Below are 19,788 nucleotides of genomic sequence, written 5' to 3' on the forward strand. Positions count from 1 at the left end.
GATTTTCTACCATGGAGATTTTTTTCCTCAGGTCTGCGAATGACATCATTCCATTTAAATTTCTCATCTGTATGGACAACAAGAATAACAATGTTTAAAACAATACAACAGCACTTCTCAAGGAGGCAGGCTGAAGTGTCTTATTTTTCCTGTAATATGCTTTCCAGATTCCACAATCCGTTTTCAGCAGAGAATTCTGTAGATCGCCACGCTACACATCATTTTGCAGACAACCACCTTCACTTATCTCCCTGCAAATCAAGGTAATTCTACAAGATTTTCTTAGAGTAAACTAGCATAGCATATGCCAAACCAATGGGTGACGAAAGATAAATTGATAGAAAAACATTATGACTAGAAAATTAAGCACTTTTAGACAGTCCATAAGAAAATATGTAATGCTAAAAAATACAGTGATATAGCATCAAGAATCAGTCACATACATCTGAATTTCATTTGTTAGCTGTTGAAATGTTGCCAAGTCAAACAAAAAAGTTATAATTCACTCACAAGGCCAAATTTAAGCCTAGATGCCACTAGCAGAAACTGGCAGCAATGGATCTAGGACTATGTTTTCAGGATCTCTAAGACAAAGTAACTCTGATATATCTAACAAAGAAACCAAACAAGAAATATCACTGCCTCCTTCCTTGTCCATGGACTCCTTGTCTGAACAATAACAGTTTATCAAGTCAATCCAATCCTGTCCTAACTGTACAAGTGTTAAGACCGAGGCTTTCTTCCGCATTTCCCAACTTCAGAGGCTTTAGTATTATTCTCCCATATCTAGAACACCTACCATGAGAATTTTTTTCAACCTCTGCACCTTCCTTTATTTTTTCACAAAATTCATGACCAAAACAATCAGCCATTCTGATGTTAAATGGAGTACCAAGGCCTTAATGAGAGATGCTACTTAATAGTAAAGCATTATTTGTTTTTAATTTCAAATGTAATTTAAACCAATGGAACTGACAATTTTATTATACTATATGACATAGGATATATATATTAATCAGGCTCAGTAAAAATCCCGTAATATAAAAAAAAATATGCAGATCACTCCAACCAAACAGCAATTTTACCCTGTGCTCTTTGTCCCAGGATGGCAAATGAGTATTTTCTGTCTCACCAACACCATCTTGGAATTCAGTGACCTTTTGTCGACAACTTGGTCAAAACTAATGTATTTTCACCTAAGCTTTCAGCTAAAACACCCACTCTTTCTGCAGAGGTGTTTTAGCACCACCACCACCACCAAAAATATGACAAGTTGCAGCTTAAAAACACTCTCTAAAGAGCTCTGTAAAATTTTAATAGGCCAGTTAAAGGGGGAGAAATTACAGGATCATGTCACGGTTTCCACACTACTTTACTTTTTCCTACCTTATTAGCCTCAAAAATTCTGCAAATGATGGACTAGCCAAAAAACACAGCTTCTTTTTGTTCCACTTTCAATGAGTCTCAGAACAAACTATTTGCTCATATCAGTTTCCAAGCAATCTGTCTAGGCATCCAAGTTTATAAACTAGAAGAACCATTCAAGCCTTCTTGCTCTTAAACATACCCAAACCAAGAAGCTTGTTTAACAGGCCTGTTAGGCTCCATGACTTATTCCTTGACATTTCCAATAAATCACCTTTTTGTTTTTGCGATAAGACTTCAACCTTTTCATTGCTAGTCATCTATAGCAGATGCCAAAAAGCTGTGCTTCTGCATGCTTCTGAAAACACACACACAAAAAATCTACTTTTTCCAGACCTCCAGCAGCACATACAGCTCATTTCTGAGCTCAAGTTTTCATCCTATTTTTTAAGCACAGACATTAACTTCACACTAATCTAAAAAGGACATTGCTACCACCAGCTCCACACTTAATATTTTCCAAGTTAGCATCCATAAGACTGCATGTATCCTTTCAGCCATACTGTCATACCACAGCCAATATTCAACACCTACTGGCTGAAACTGTCAGTAATCTCCCCATACAGATTGATTTTAGACATGCTTGCTATTTGGTTTTCATGCTTCTAGGCAATCCCCTAATACCTTTGGTTATTCTCCAGGCCAACATTACCTCTTTACTGCTTGAAATCATGAAAGGGTGGATCAAAGGCAAGAATAAATCTTATCTAGGGATATAAAAGAAAACCTACTCTATCTTACTTATTTACTTATTCTCAAAAGCACTGGGGCGGGTAAATGCAAGACCTTCAGCTGTAGGGACTGCAAGTCACAATTTCTAAATAGCAGAAATTCTACATAGGTAGAAGAGATGGGCAGAAGAGCAGTTCTTTCTGGAAATCCCAGACTACCTTACCTTGCTGATATTACTAAATATTCCTTCGGTGGAAGATTTGGCTAATGGTCCACCTTTTCTTTTATGTGAGCATGCCATAACAGTAAAACTGGGCAGACGGGGACGATTCTTCAAGTAAAATAGGTTTCTTTTTTATCTTATATGCCTTTCCATCCGAGACTTAATAAGTTAGGGAATTGAAAATGGAAAACAAACACTGTCTTTCAATACATAAAGATGTAGAGAAGGTGTGCACCACGCATATTAAAGAACAGGACTTTATAAAGCTCGGTAACATGCAAAGAGAAGTTTTCCATAAGAGAAAGGTGTAGATTTAACAGGAAGTATCACGGGATTTTTTGAGTACTTCAAGACTACTTTGAATAAGATGCATACAAACCATATCTCACAATGGACCTCTGATCCCCAGCTAGAGATGAAAAGAGCAATGAGGCTATGAATCAGTAAGGTACATGACACCGTGTTCACATTAGAGCTCTCTAAGAGATACATGCCAGAGGAAACTGAACAGCCCACTGACTTGTCACACACACAGTAGTTCATCATGTGGCACCTCCAAGATTCAAAAGAAAATGCACTTTTTCTCCAAGAAGAAAGTACAAAAAGAAGAGTAATGTTCCTGCAGCTCAAAAATCAAACCACTGAGTGAAAAAATGTTATTGCAGCTACCATACTCTTTTTTTCCCCAAGAGCCATGTTGTACGGAGATTTGTTGGATGTGGCATTAAAAAATAAGTATGACCTAACTTAAAAGTATCTTCACAACTGAGTGGTGTCACAGGCCCCAGACACTCAGTGTTGGTTTTGTCTATACCCAGACAATCCCACCAGCCTAAGACACTGTATCTATAACGCAGAGGAGGGTATTCAGCTCCTTAACAATGTATGTCATAGTGCCACAATGGTGAGCAAAGTTACCAAAGCTAACTCTTCCTCAGAAATCTAAGTTCATGGGACACCATGGGCCTGCAGCCCAGCTGTGCACTTTAAGCAGCATCACCTCCTACAAAACATGTTACGAACTACAAATGGAACTATGAATGCTTCTACACATACCCTTCCTTTCCTCTCCAACAAGGCTGGAGGCTTGGTGCACAGCCCAGCAGCACAGACCTGTCCTTGCCAGAGAAGGCATAAGCAGCTCTGTTATTTTCAAAGCAGAAACCTAAGGATCCTTCTTGTCTCAACGTCATGACTTATACGGGAGAGCTAAATGGCAGGTGAAAGCTTTTAATGAACTCCGAGGCAAAAAAAAGCAAAAATTTTCTGACGAGTCATTTGAGAAATAATTAGCTCCTCATGCCACATTTCCACATCTATCAACACATCCCAACTGCTCCGTCTACAATCTAGCAGTCCAGCAGCACTATCAGACAATCAGTCTGCAAGTGAAATCAGATCTACTCCCTGTCATACCTACCTGTCCACAGCAACACCTCAGTGATAACTGCCTTTTTTTCACATCCTCGAAAAAGAAACTGAAATACCACAAAGGCATGTCCCTCTGAAATCTCTCAGTAGCACTGCTTGTATCCCGTTATTCCAGTCTTTTACCCACCGCTGTAGTAGTGTGACCTTTTCTTTATTGTTTCATTGTCCTGGGTTCATTCAGCGTTTGGTATAACAGCACAGACTAGAAATTATTTTCTTTACTGGGTATTTGCACCAGGTATTTTACAGTAATTTATCATTACTTACTGGACACCTAAGTAAGGTGCAAAATACTTACTGCCTAGTCATATATAGACTAACAATAACTAATATGTCCTTTTGGCTAAGATACCATTTTCTAGTAGTCTCTATGAAAGTAAGAAATGGTAAAACTCACGTTTCACAGCCTTCTTGTTCATGCTGGGAGAAGAAGATCTCTGAAGCAGTGTCCCAGGAGTGACACCATCAAATACATGCAAACGTCTGAAGGCAGTCTCAGCATTTAGGATTTTATTTCTAATGCTAGCAGAGGATCACTCCTATGCCAAACTCCTGTTCTGCACTTTTCCCGTTGCCAAGGGAAGGTATTGGGAGCTGTGTGAGCCTGCATTGTATGCCAGTGCTGCCTGATAGCTTAATCTTGTTATGTGATAAATAGTCTTGATACTGAATGTGCCATGTGGTGCACACTCAACTGGCTGCCTTAGTCCTCTCCTGCTGTCAGCCGAGAGCACTGTGAGCTTTGTGAGCCCAGGCTGACAGCAGGAGCACAAGAGGTACACATGGAAATTCAGCACCTATTAAACAGGAGAGGACTCAACAGCCAACTGCAAGATACTTTAAGTGCTGTGCATATGAAACTGTGCCAAGCTCCCCAATTTACAGAGTCATCATCGCAGCTGCCCCCTGCTCCTTCCCAGAAGCTTCCTTCTCCCCTTATGCCTGGCAGAAGGCAGCATTTGAAGGGACTAACATGGCTACTCCCATACAAAGACCCACAGACCACTGCAAAGGGCAGAGCCAACAACCATTTCTAAATGTGGTAAAGCCTACCAGTAACAGCTGACTAAATCAGGAGTCGAATCATCATGGCAAGTGACCAGAACTGTTTGTAACATCAATACTAAAGCCTAGTAAATTCTTCAAAATCAGTAAAGTTACCAGAAATTAATTAATAGCCAGCTCATTACAGGATAGAATCATCACAGTGAAAATAATAAGGGCCCTACTGCGAGCATGTTGATTTGCTGTTGATTACATTTTTGCCCTGGCACATTTTATAATACCTGTAAAATATTCCTATGGTTAGTACTAGACTATTCTTTCACAACTGTCCACACATGACAAACAGGCAGGACAGGAAAGGACTTCCTTATTCATTAAGCCCAGCTTCTGAAGCCTCATGGGAGCCAGCAACACAGTTACTTTCAGAAAGTGAAAAAGCACCATCAAACCAGCTATTTTAGTATTTCCCCTTACCCCCAACCTAGCAGTCCCAAGGCCACCCAGGAACTCCTGACTCTTGTTAGAAATTTTTTTCATCCCAGCACACTCATGGACAGATTACACCAATTTACTCCTGCATTATCACCCACAACAGTTCTGCTCCCTCCCTGATGTCTACCCATCTGACATATTTATGTGCAGAGGTTAAGGCTGCTTTCTCATTTTCACTGGAATACACAAAGCCAGGTCTGATTTTCTCTTAAGAAAGAGGACTGAAGCACGGCTGGTTAAGTCCAGGCAGCAGACATTACACACATACCAGGTTACATGGAAAACTAAACAACCCAAAAGCACCAGGTCTCTTTTGCTTATGGACAGATATTGGTTTTCGTAAGTTTTCAATACTCAAAAACACTACTTACAATATGCCTTCTTACAGCTTCTTGCTGCTTATTTAGTTGTGTCCCCTGAGAGAAAAAGCAACCTAAGAAAGCCTGCTGGCATCAAGACATAGATCTCTATACAAATATCATTTATTATACATTTATTGTACATTTCTGGAGGATAAAGTTAACTGACTCCAGTTTGAGCCCTGTATTCTCCTAGGAGGATAAGGGGTTTCAGCATCATGCATCAAATGTTAATAATGTTTTACATTCCAATTAATTTATTGACTTGTGAAGCATTTTTACTTGAACTGTATTTAAAATGGCACCTTCAAGACTTCCCACTGCCATATAATGGAATTGTATTTGTTTTTTTAAAAAACAGTGAATAAACCTGTCTTACAGTGGATGCTGAATGATATTTTGCAATACATATGAACAAAATTAGTCTCCATCTTGAAACCAGTTATTGACTGGGGGGGAGGAAGGGGTTGCTACTATGCTTTCATTCTGAAACTTCATTTTTAGCCACACTGCAGAGCTCTGTCAGAACAACCTTTTGGACCAGGACTTTTCCTATTCACTTCTAAACTCAGGAAATTTCACATTGAAGTTACTGAGATCAAATCAATTTGGGTTCCAGCAATGCTATTATGATCCCCAATTACTACAGTCAGATTCTGACTCTCAAAGCCCATTTGCAAAGCTCACATTTTAGGACACTTCCATTTAGCTCTACTCAATAGAGAGCCTAAGCAGGCTTTGTACTTGCAAACATCAAGTAAGAATTCACAGTCCTTTTAAAACAAGGTACATCACTATCTCCAAGCTAAAAGGCATTGCAAGTTTTCTCTTTCTCCAGGCAGGCCCTTTAACATTTCTCCCTCAGTTTGCTTGCTTCTTAGGAGAAATTAAAAAAAAAAAGAGAAGAAAAAGGAAACATCTGTGGGAACAGCTGCACAAACACTGCAACTGCCAGAGGTAAGATTTCTTTCTAGCATCCAAGATTTCTTGTTTTGTGTTTTGCAAGACCACTTAGTAGTTGATAACCACAGTCACTATCCATGCATCTGACATGCAATTTTGATCTCAATCATGGATAAGAGCTAGAAGTTCAACACAAGCCCACCATAGAGACACACAAACACATACACAGAGAAAACAACCAGAAACCCAAACTCTTGAAGGAAGTGTCTAGAGACTCCACCGTATAAAAGCTTATACAGCAAGTAGGCTGCTTGCTCTGACTTCTTGTGGATAATCAAAATACCATAGTAGGTAGTTTATAATTACAAGCAGATGTACAGCACAGCTTTTTCCTTCATCGTTATCTCACATTTAACAACACTAAGACCCCAAATTACTCAGCACACTTTCCAAGACAATACCTTGATAATTAGGCAATGATATCATTAAATAAATAGATTTCCAGAAGTCTGTCTTCATCTCCTAGATACATGTCTGTGTTCACATACTTGTCTTAGAATTGCAGCGATCTGTTATGGTCCAACAGGAAGTGTTAAGAATGAGTTTTATCATGCTCTGTGCTATACATTGATAACTGCAATTCTTATTTCCCAGTCCAAGCCCAAGTTAGGTAAGGTGAATATGACTGGCACTCCATTACAGTAATAATCAAGTAAATTGAAGTAGCCGGTTCTAAATACACATGGCCATGGTGGCAAAAAGATCTTGGAGCTACTGTAGAATGCAGAGTTCCTCAAGGTTTAGGGATTTACTGAAACTTTTTTTTTCCCAAAAAATACTGAAAGAAATATGGACCATTTTGGGCGTTGGGGGCAGTCACCACATCCAGCTGATGCACAGAGTAGGATTTGAAAAATGAGAAGCAAAGCTAATTGTCTGCAGCCTCTGCATCACTTTTCTTTCTCAAGCAACCCAAGAGGGGCCTTAAGCATACTTTAAGTCACCCTTGACTGTAGTGCTCTCCCATTAGCTAAACAGTCATTTAGCACACTGGGATTGTTGGAGCACGGTAGCACTTCAGCTTCTTCTTTTTCCACCTCTACAGTGCCGGATGGCAAGCAAGGTATGTAGAGAAAGACTCCCTACTTGAGTAAGCTCCAGCATGCTCAGGGGGTCTGCTCCACTTTAATTCACGTGATCCACTCTTGCAATTCATTTTCTAAATACTCATCCTGTAAGATTGTGCCACACACCCCCACAGCACTACTTGGAAACAAGGTTGTGATCTTTAAAAATCAAAAGCACAAAGATTCATCGCAACTTGCTTTGCAACACCAGCTCTTATCCTTCCTTATGTCCACACATTTCCAAATGAAGAAGGCAAGACTTCACATATAGCAGTGGTCTGCTGTGGTCATTCAGCTCCTTTCCATCAAGCCACAAACAGAGTATCAGATGGGGTTTTTTTCCCCTGCATAAGTAACATCCAAACAAAAGAGGGTCAAAACTGAACAAATGGATGGCTACAATGGGATGGAAAAAGTCCACCGAGCCCAGCATCCTGTCTCCAACTGTGAGTAAAGTAAAACCTCAGGGACAAGCAGGATAACTAAGACAAGCATGCAACAATACTTTCGGCTAGCTACCCCTTAAACCTGGGTTTTCCCTTTACTAACCACAACATTTTCTGGCAAGGACTTGTGCATCATAATTACACCTTATTTACATCTTGTGCACAGTACTACCTCCTTTCATTTGTTTTGAGCTTGCCACTGTCACCCCTGAATACACCCTGGGATTCTTGTACTGGAAACTAAGGGAAGAATTGGCATCTGCTCACCCTTTCCATGCCACTCATTAATGCAGTTTTCTCAGTCATCTCATCTCCTGGCTGAAAAGTTCCTTCCTGATGTGCTGTTTCTTGGACAGAAGCTGTGCTGTGTCCTTGACCGTTCTTGTTGCCCTTTTTAAAACCTTTTCCAGCTTAAGCTGCAAATGACTAGCACTTTCGGGCAGTAAGGGACTCCCCTGGTGTCACCTCTATCCTTCTTCACATTTTTCTTCTCACAACAGAGGATGTGGTAGCTGGAGGAGGTTAAAGAAACAGCTAGAAAGGTAGCTTATGGAAAATCCAGGATGCTGCCACTGGAGCTGAGGTTGGGTCATCTGAGTAAGGATTAACTGGAAGGCTACTTTTTCTGCCTGCTGAAGGAGCACTTTACCTCCTTGCAAAACAGGGAAATAGCTCAAAATATGGAAATAGCCAACATATTTTGGCCCAGACCACACTAACCCAGGAAAAAGCATGTTTGGTTCTCCCAATTAGTGACACCTAGAGGGATCTTACTGCCTCCCAGATCCAGGCAAATTGCTGGGTTTTTGCATTTTACCTTTTATAACACTTCATGATTGTTCAATTTGGCAGGCCAAGAACACCAGTCCAGTTAAAATTTAAGTTGCTGTAAAAGCAAAGGCAGATGTGGGAAAAGGATGACAAGAACACACCAGTTACTTCTTGGATGGAACAGTTACTTCTTGGAAGTAACAGACATGAAAAATGTCTTCACTAAAGAGCTACTAATCGTAATTGCTATTATACAAAATTGCACAGAACTAAATATAGGAAAATGAAAGGTATTTCATGACAAGAAACTATATAAACATTGCCAAGGAATTCAACACGTGCTGCTTAAGTTAGTCTCATTGAGCCATAGAGCTCCAAACTAACCAGTACAACAGTAAACAACGGAAGTTTGTTAAAATTAAAAGCACTTAGCTTGTGTGCTCCTTCAAGGCCTCTGGCTTGGTGGAGCATGACATTTTCATTAGGAAAGTGCAATGAAACAAGAGCTGAACGAGGCAGACAAAATTAATTCAAACAGTTAACAGATAAGTCAAAAACCATGACCATAGACAAAAAAAGCATCATACTGCAGGTGGTTTCTAATCTCAGGGGAACTACCTTATTTTGCAGTTTAGCCAATGACTTGGAAGAAAAAAGAAAAAAAAAAGATCATGACTGAAAAACTGTGCAGGTGACAAGTATCAAGGAAGCTGTTAATTACAAAGAGGAAAGGTGACTGACAGCCAGTCGTCTGTGCACCAGCCTGTGTGTTCTTGCTCAGTAGATGTGCAAGTTGTGAAGAACTGACAGTACCTGAGAGCATCCTCCAGAAGGTAAAACTGAGGTCCCTGTTCAGCACAACAGCCCCATCTCTAATGTCATCACAAGACCATTCAACAAGGAAAAAGAAAGTATAAAGGTCATTGTGTCTCTGGATTTCACAGGACTGCACCCTAAGTATTACCTCCAGCGCTGGTATTCAAACATCTAGAAGCATTTGGGAAAACTGCAAACCATTTAAAAAAGGCTGGAATAACTAAAGAATTGGAGAGCATAATGAAGGAACTCTATTTTCCACTTTTACAAAGAGAAGGTAAAGAATAAGATAGTAACTCTAGAAGGGGCAGAAATTTGGATAGAGAAGGCTATTAAACATACAAAGAGCTAATAAGAACCAGAGCTAACAAAGCTGGTAGTTAAAGACAGTCAAATAAAACAAGCAGTAAAGCACGTAATTTAAGACTGATGATACTTACACCAACAGACTATATTGCAGAGCACTGAAAGTCTATCAACTGACTTTCTGTTAGCAAAAGAGGATATTTTTCAAAAATAAATTATCTAGCTTATAGTGGGAGCTAATCAATGACCCTTTTGGTTCATTTTGGATTCATAATCAATTAAATACAAAATAAATTTACAGCCTCACTGCAGTCTTTACCATCCACACTTTGATCACCCAAATGTAACTGGCAAAATGGTGAAGTAGAAGGGAATAGTCAGGAAATGTACCAGAAGCTGCAGAATAGGAAGAAGTTTCTCAGCATGCATCTCCTCACACCAAGATCAGCCACCTACAGACTGGCTGCCACAGCTGGCTTGCGGGCATATCCTGGGGGTACCTATTGAAAGCAAAGATGACAAAACTATGAGGCCTGGGAGGCATCAGCTGCTGGCTGTCCTACTGAGGTTGGGACACCACAGGGACCAAAGCGAGCTGCTTCCTAACACCATCCAGCTGGTTCTGGGACCTCACGCACAGTGCCCTGGCAAGGCAGCCTCTCCTGGCTCCCACAGTACCACTGCCACCAAAGGCTGTGTGCCCTCCCTGCTGCTATAAGGCTGGCATTTCAGCACCATTTGATTATATCTCTGCAGAAGAAGAGTATTTATCTGTCTTATCACAGGGCTTGTTGACATCTGCTATGCTGATGAAGCTAAAGTACATCCATCTTTGAGAAGTCTAGTATTTTCATACCCTTTTGAGTGCTATAGAACTGAGCCACCTTTTCTCCCCCAATTAAAAAAAAAGCAAACTAATCAAAGTTTTCTAAATAAATGCAGGCAAAGGCAATAAAAAACAACTCTAACTTGAAATCCTTGCTTTTAGCATAATAATAGAAACTAACATAAACCAAATCTGCAGTCTTACATGTAGGAAGAGAATCTAAACTGGAAATTTGGCCTCTACTGTCTTTTTAAGTTTCTATTCCTCCCAAGACTGGCAGTGGAGCAACACATTTCACAAAAAGCTGTGTGTTTCCTTATCGTCCAACAATATCTGCCACTTGTCTCACCTGGAGTCCTCAACATTACAGAAAGCCAAGTTCCAGACAGTGAACAAAGAAAACCTATATCAGATATTCTCCTTCAGTGTTTTTCTTGTTTTAAAATGCCAAGAGAAGACAACCTTTTCTTTTTCTTCCTGGCTGAAAGCTAACATACAGTTCATTCACCCGCAAGACAGTTCACAACACAAATGCCACCCCAATATGATAAAGTGTTGCACTCTGTTCCAGGAGGTTATTTTAAAAAAAAAATCACGTCAGGCACTCCCTCTGCCCAATATAGGTAAAGCCTGTAAGTAAGTAATAGCTCCAGAAATAAAGTATACTTCCAAAGGCCATCAGGTCACCAAAAAGCCTGCAGAGAAGACAGCTAAAAGTAATAGGATGCAAATCACTTCAAACTACCCATGTGAATTTCAACTCCCCCCCCCCTTTTTTTTTTCCACCTGGTGTGTTTAAAAAAAATCAGATATTCAATCAAGCAGAGAGAAGCGAAAAGGTCCTGAGAGATGCCTGTGTGCTATAGCTGCACATGGAGCTCAATCCTGAAGACATGACCTTAACAGCAGTTCAAACTATTATTTGTGAGGCAATTTCCTTTAAGGGATCTTCATTTCTAGACTTCATTTCTAAACTCCATCTTCAGAAAACTGAACCTAGCTATAGGATCACTAATAAAAGTGATCTTCACGCACCAGCCTGCAAACACAGGAGAGGCACATGTCTTAAAGGAATAACCCACAGCCTCCCTCTCACTTGCGCCCAGAAGCGCATTGCCATACAGTGCAAAGAAGTCATGCCTTCCACTCAGAATCATGTTGTTAGCTGTATTTTTACATGGCTTTACATTTTTTACTTACTGTGGGGCACTTTTTTGGGAGGGGGGGGCGTGGGGGGGTGGGGACACTGTTTATTCCAAACTAAACCTATCTAATTTAATTAAAGAATGAAAGCCAAGTAAAGAAAAAGAGAAGTAAAAAGCAGCTGAGAGACAGGACAACAATCAAAGAAAAGCCAGACAAATAACTTTAGATACCATGCACAAAGAAACATGAGTTCTAAGCACATTTATTTTTAACACAAGTCACTGTATCACATACTAGAAGATGCCTTTTGCAATAACAAAACCTGCCACAACATGAAAATTTTCATGGGACTGCAAAAAAGCACTTGACTCTCAGTCCTTCCTTCTCTCTACCTCTGCTTGTAACTCTGCATGCTTTCTGTGAGTATGAGATGCCACTTAAATGATTTTTAGCTAGGACAAGATGCTTTTCCCCTTGTATTGATAAAACCCCCTCCCTTAATTCTTACCTCACAGGGAATCTTTTTCCCCTGAATGTACAGAAGTTATTGTCACCTTCCAGGTACAGAACTACTCTGCAACAGAAAAACTTAACCTAACAGCATCTTCATACCCGCTGATCTAATAAAGAGTTATTGGTCTCTCCCAGCGACCACGCTACTTAACACAGACAAACAGAATTCAGATTAATATTAGACAAATTCAGCATTATGAAGTGACTATGCTACCCAGGGAATTAATTTGGTTTCTTATTTCTACCTATACAGGACACAGGTACCTATCTAAAAAAACCCTGCTGTTTATTTCCAGTCATCTGTTGTAAAAATGTTTCCAACATCATCAAACATGAATTATTTGCTACTCTGCTGAAAGAAGAAAACCCCCAAACTGACAACATACATGCATGGTACTGCTAAGAAAGCTACAGAGATAAATATTCCGTACAAGTCCAATGGAGGAAAAAAAGAGAAGACAATTACTCCCTTATCTTAGAAATCCACTCAGTAGCTCTAAAAATCCACTGAAGATTCCCTAACTCTTTTCGTGATGACAATCAAAGTCCTTATGGCAAAGTCTGTCCCAGTGAGGACCATACCTCTGAAAGCCTGCTACAGATACTTGTGTAGAAGGAGGAAGATTTTAAGACAACCATCACAAATCCAAAGATGAACATTAACATGGAAATTGCAGAAAGCACAAAGGGCCAACAAGTAGTCAGATGACACACACTCTGCTTGTACCCCTGAAACCAACAAAAAGGAACCCTGTTATGAAGTATATTTAACATTGTTAAGAAATAACAGCACACAACAACGCGCGCGCGCACACCCGCGCACACCCCGGCAGACAAGAACCGCCGTAAGACAGACAGCTGCTGCCGCTGCTTCCCGGTCTGCAGCAATCATTTGTCCTACAAGACCGCACGGTTTTGTCACCGAGGTAAAAATCGCATCAATGCAGCCTACCCTGGTTTTAGCTGCAGCGCTGACCCAATCCAGCGAGAGCTCCAAAACTGTCCCCGACCAGGACTCCTACCTTCCGCAAGCAGGGTCAATATGCTCACCCATAAACGCGGTGGCTTCTCAAGACGAATTCGGAAACAGTGACAGCTTGTTTCAGCTTGACTGCCCTTAGAAGTTTCTTTTCCTTCCCCCTCTCTCAACCGCTCCGCGGACCTGTGCACGCACAGGGCCACCACCGCCACACGGGACCTCCACGCTCCCACCGCGCGTCCTCGGGAACCCCGGCCGCCGCGCGAGGAGCAGCCCAAGAAGTTAGAAAGAGTGGCTCTGTGTGTATGAATGTGTAAATATACAGAACGAGAGGCTGGAACGGCCTCCCAGGGCCAGCCCTCAGACGCAGCCCGGGTTTCAGATTTCATTGGCAGCTGGCAGCTCTGGAGCGCGCCAGCGGCACTGCCGTTGCGCCGGGGAGGAATCCGGCTCCCTTCCCAGACGTCTCTGGAAATCCCAGCGACGCGGCACCCGCCGCCCCGACAGCGCCCGCGGACGCTCCGTTAACTGTTTCCGCGTACTTGCTACTGCGGTGCGACGGCGCCGGGCCCGCGCTCGCCCGGGGGGGGGACACGCAACCGGCGCTGCGCACGGGGGCTCCTCACAGCGCGACCGCGCGCGCCTGCCGCAGGCCTTAGGCGGGCGGCAGCAACTTGCTCGTCCCCTCGGGACGAGGGGCTGCCTGCGCTCCCGCCGCGCACGGAGGAGTCGGCCGCCTGCTGACAGAGAGACACCCTCTGACCCTACGCCGATTTTTTGCCGCCCCTCCTCCCCTTTTCTGTTTTTGCCTGGGATGCCTCTTTAGTCGACCAAACACGCTCTAAGTGGTCTGGACTCACCGACTTTCAACAGCCGCCATCTCTGCAACTTAGTGCGATGGTCTGTTTAAGGAGGACTAAGGATTTTACCTTGTGTGGACCCGGCGGAGGTCTCCGTGGGACCCGTACAAGGAGCGCTGCGTACCTTCTCCACAGGCCCAGCTCCGACTCAGCCGCACAGCAGAAATCGGAATGGGAATTATGATGGAAACTGCAGCTGTAATTGGGTTTCAGGAGTTGCCGTTCCCTCTCCGAATGGCACGACTGTCGTCTGCTCCCAGGTGACTCAGTGAGCGTGAGGCTGCACTCTTCTTTTCCCCATATTCAGAGAGAGAATGAATGATGTGTAACCTCCGTCCTCCCTCCCACCACCTCAGTCCAGCACACCAGACCCCACAGCACTGGTTTTATGTGGAAACACAACCTCTCTCGGAAAATCCTAATTGCTCTGTGTCACTGGTCTCCTCTTCCAGATCCCCATCGGGAGACAAAAAGCAGTTTCTAATACTATACCACAACGAGATCATAAGAAAAAATTACTACCAATAGTAGTGGAAAACAGCACAACATTACACTTTCAAGCCCAAGCAGGGTTATGCATACTGTACACACTAACGACAAAACCCTGCCCGTTTTCAACGACACATAACAGGCACGTGTTGTTCCTCTAATGACTGGAGCTGGCAAATCTGTAGGAGCTGGAAAAGTGTTTTGCATGACCCAGAATCTCAGCATCTGATGAGTGTGCAGCTTGGACAGACCTAGACCCACTCCCACCGACTTCCCTCCCATGACCCGTTTTCTCACACTTCTGCGTTTGCTGGTTCCAGCTCCACCCAATGTGACAGCACTAAAAAATGCTGAGTACTACAAGAATTAGTTACAGCCTTTTGAAAGCAATCAGTTTTCTAACAAATTACTCAGATCTGTGAAGTTTTTCAACAGATGAGGTCTGAAGAACATTTACATACTGTAACATATGACATGTTACAGCTGGCAGCAGTGATAATGGGATACCACTGCACTGGAGCAGCTTCTACTTTTAACAGAAAAAAATAATCATTCAGCTGCTTGGTTATCCATACTGAAGCAAATCTCTGAACTCTGCCTCTCACTAATGCTGCAAGAAGGATTGAGACCTGCAGCAGCCAGCCGAGATATCAGTGCATGAATGAAGGGGAATACCCAAGACGCTTTCATCACCTTCCCAGCTTGTCATGAGTTAGCCAGCCAGAAGAGAGAACTAAGCAAGCCGCTCAGTACGAGGGCTGGTCCCCGCTCCTATCCCCGGAAAAGAAGTCCACGGAGATAAAACAAGGAGAAGGCAGAGCAAAGCCACTCCTATCATCCTGCTGCCAAATTCAGAGATGAGGCCAACAGAGGTCCTCAGCATCAGGGACAGCATGCTGCCCCGCCAAAATGCAGCTTGTCCCAACAACCACACCAGTCTGAAGAAACCACTGAGTCTTGCTGACACTATGCGAGTGTAAGTTTTTTTTTTTCAGAGAGTAAACAGGGTATACAGATACATGGCTGCTCAGGAAGAGAAGGTAAACATGCACAAACTTTAGATGGTGAGAAGGAGGACAGAATTAAACATATGCACAGCGGGATACCTGTGCTGGCCTTCGGTTTGGTTAGCTGCCAAATGCAGGCTCCCAGGGAGAACAGCCAGAATGACATACTAGAAAAAACATTTTTAATGGGCTGGAAAGCCTTCCACCATCAAGGACCATGCCTGCTCTGATGAGGTGCCTGTACACATGGGAGCCTCACTTTATGCATCACAGTAATCGACATTATGTAAAAACTTAACTCAGGCACTTCTGTAACTTTTGTCTCTGCAGCTCTGGGCCTTTATTTGAACAACAGCCATATTAACACACAAGACCTCTTGTTTAAATTATAGGAAATTACTCTTCTGTAACTGTACTGTTCTCTTCAGAGAGAAGTAACCCCAGGGAAATTTCCAGCTACCAGAGAGAAAGGAGAGCAGCACAATGTACTTCCTAAGCACAGAGACACACAGGAAGCAAGCTGCAGGGCAGACTGCAACTGCTGAGTGTAGCAGTGGGTACACGCAGACGCCCTGGTCCTGCGCCAGACCTGTTTGCGCACAGCAGAAAGCTCACAGCCTTGTGCCCGCAACGCAGGTGCTTTCAAAAACTGAGCTGCAAAGCCACTCACATCCTTGAAGAACTGCACATTTGAAGTCTGGCTATTAATACATAATTACAACAATAACAATGAGGACACCCTTTGTAGTCAGATTTCCTTCCTTACTTTGCTTATTGGTGGCCCTTCGCTACTGTTCTTTCTGCAGCCATTATGGTTTGCTAGCTGATACCCTTCTAAAACTGAGTTTCAGAACATAAAACAATTCATATTTGCAGCTTTATGGGCTCATTTGTAAGACACACTGAAATCCTTCAGCCTGAGTTGTCTTTTCTATGTGTACATCATCAATATCCAGTCGTTCATTAGCTACAGTAGGGAAGGGCCAGGAGGAACAGGTCTAAAACTGGAAACAATTTATCCAACTCCATACAATACACAATTAAGGCTAAGAAAAGCCTGTTTTGGTGCTGGTGGGTACCCAGCTAGTTTTCCATGCCAAGACTGCTCCTATCTAACTCCTTGGATATCAAACCTGAGCAGACCGAGACACTTCAAAGACTTAACCATTGCATGGCAGGGAACTAAGACTTTGAATCTTTCCCTCTGGAAGAAAAACACATCGGGTTTTTTTCCAAAACATCTAATGGGACAAACCAGAGACACTTTACCAAGCAATCAAAGAAACAGGGAGGATGAAATCTGCATTTGCCCGGGACAGTTTGGGCCTGCTCAGGCATGGAATACCCATGGCCAAGTGCAGGCAGTTCCAAAGGTAATTCTGCCCCTCTGGGCAAACCTTCTCCTTGCTCCTTTGGCAAGTGGGGTCACTTAGTTGGGGGTCAGAGAGTACCTTAGTCAAGTTCCCTCTTCCTTGCTCATCTTATGTAGAAATGGATCTGTAATTACTACCACCACTGAACTACTTACAGTCCACTACTAAGCCTCTCGCCCTTAAAGCTTTTTATGCCAGTGGAAGGGGCAAATTGACTTTGTTGCTCTACTATTCAGAGCCTCAGCTTCTCACCCGGTCAGTGCAGAAGGCATAACAGGTTATTTGTTTTAAATCTACTGCTAAAGTTAACTGTGTGGCTGTTAACACCTGAAGATATATGCTGAAGAGTTCTGACCTGCAGGAACCCAAACAGCAAAAAAAAAAGAATTTCATTCAGTAAGTCAGACTTATTTTGCAGGCATTTTCCAGTCTAGCAAGAGTGGGTTTGCACAGCTTGTGGACTTCATAGAGTATATACAGGAGACTCGCTCTTCCTCTATGTGTTCATGTATGTATATACACCCACACAGACTTTGGAACAGGGCTTCTCTGCAGGCATCACTGCAGTCTGGTGAGCAAAGTGGACAAATGTATGAGCAAGCAGGAAAACCCACCACTTTTTTCAATGTAACTAAACCCAGAAGGCATCTACTGCAGTTTCTGTTGGCTAATACCAATGGAGAAGGCAGTACTGAATTCACTACACATTTCAGGAAGTATCTTCTGATCCTATTCTCACTAGTTATGTTGTGCAATAGAACAGCCTGGACAGTCATTTCCCTTTTTCAGTTTCATGGAAATCAGTTCACCTTATCCTTAACTCACTTCCAGATGAAAGCTGTCTTATCTCCCCAGTGCCTAGAATATTTTGGGAGATGTAGGATTTTTAAACACTACTGTTTTAACTTTTGTTGGATATTTTTGAGTACTGGCTCACCACTATTTCCTTCCTTCATTCAATATTACAGCTGTCAATAAGGAAAGAACTGGAATTTAATATAGCAGGTTTCAGCAAAATTTAAGGCCACAAAGTAGAAAACGCAACCACAGCTCACCAAATATTCTTCTGTATCATTAGTCCCCAGCAAGAAAAGGACAAACCACACCCAGAATTAATCGACGACACCTTGAAAAGTGGCTTAAATCTTTACTGTTTCCATAGGGACAGATTGTGCAAGATGTTTCACAAATGAGTAAAGCTACTTGCACAAATAGCCCTAAAGCACAAACATGCAAGCGCTCAGAGACAGGGCCAAAACTTGACACATCTGAAAATGGATTGAAAAGTGTAAGATCTTCCCTACACATACAGGAAACTTCTACTCATAATCATCAGGAATGTTTGCATAATTTTTGCATCTTCAAATCTATCAAAATCTAGCTGTCCAGCTGGGAAACATTTTATCTCAGAGAACCCACAGGCATCCAGCCACTTTCACATTCATGTCCCTCAACTGCAGCAAGATATTCCTCATCAGTTTATAGATTTTCTGCTTTCCCTGCCTTACAACTTCTTCCAGACCTGTGCTTAGCAACTCAACCTCACATGCAACTTTTAGTTGCACTCAGCAACATAATTCTTAACTACATGTTCTGTTTTCCAGTCTAGACAACTGGGACTAACGCAGGACTCTTAAGATGTGCATGTCATACATCAAGTCACTGGGAGAACCGTAATATTAAATTTTTTTTAAAAAGTTTTACATCACTTCCCTCTTCCTTTCTGTGCAAGTGCTTAGAATAACCTAGTGTTTAGGTTGGATGTCAGTATTCAGCAGAGAATTTTTCCTCCTCTTATAAGAGCCCAAACAATTTTATCTGGTCTACTTCCTTCAAGTCCAGATTGTTGAGTCTAGAGTTGTACTAAAAACATTATGAAAAACAAAATGAGGTTGTCCTGGACACACAGAAGGAAGCTGATTCAACTGTGTTCTGACTGAGGAAAAGATGGTCACCCATGTAATGTATGCTTCAAATTATACTAATTCCTTAGAACTGAAAAAGTGTCAGAAGACACAGAATAGAGCTTCAATAGATATAGTGATGATTTATGGTGCAACAGATCAATGCAGAAATGCAGAACCAAGACAACCAAGATCAGGTACATCAACAGAAAGCTTTAATGTTTTTGTTTAAGCACTCAGTAACTACAGGATTTGACTCTTCACAATACTATTGCCAGGTTCTCAGATTAGATCTGATTTTACGCCACTTGGCTTTGATTTCCTAAACATCTTCCAATATTGCTCCAAGATTACTTTGGAATTAGCCCTTACTAGCATAAACATACTATTCTTTCCCAGCCATAAAGCAAATTTCATTTGGATTCACAGGACAGGCAGAAGGTAACTGACCTTGTGTCATTGGTCAGAAGCACAAAACAAAAGCATATGTATCCCTACAAGGGATGGCAGCAGGTAGAAAGGAATAAAAATTAAAAACCCCTTTCTAATGTAGCCATTCCTACAGTGAATCTTGATTTACTATTATGTCAAAGCTCAAACCAGCAAATTCTGGATCCTGTTTGCAGATGACAGTTTAGAACAGAACATTTTACTTCTTTTCCTTTCTACATAGAGAGTAAAACCTTCAAATATACAGATAGCATGGGTTTTCTTC

The 19,788-nt window shown here is 42.1% G+C and overlaps 1 protein-coding gene across 3 annotated transcripts in view; it reads right to left on the minus strand.

Annotated features, from left to right (window-relative positions):
• Positions 1 to 19,788, minus strand: part of ARHGAP24 (Rho GTPase activating protein 24) — a 282,678-nt gene that overhangs the window by 212,987 nt on the left and 49,903 nt on the right. Inside the window, exon 1 of one of the 3 annotated variants that reach the window (XM_052773161.1) lies at positions 13,414 to 13,589. The exons of 1 other annotated variant lie outside the window; for it this stretch is intronic. Coding sequence is in view for 1 of the 2 variants with exons in the window: in XM_052773152.1 (XP_052629112.1) it covers positions 4,149 to 4,170 (22 nt within the window). In the remaining variant the exon portion in view is untranslated. Of the gene's footprint in view, positions 1 to 4,148; positions 4,316 to 13,413; positions 13,590 to 19,788 lie in introns of those variants that run through there. One more of the 3 variants, XM_052773152.1, reaches the window with a different exon arrangement.

Source organism: Harpia harpyja, chromosome 2, assembly GCF_026419915.1.
Source record: "Harpia harpyja isolate bHarHar1 chromosome 2, bHarHar1 primary haplotype, whole genome shotgun sequence".
Classification (NCBI taxonomy): Eukaryota; Metazoa; Chordata; class Aves; order Accipitriformes; family Accipitridae; genus Harpia; species Harpia harpyja.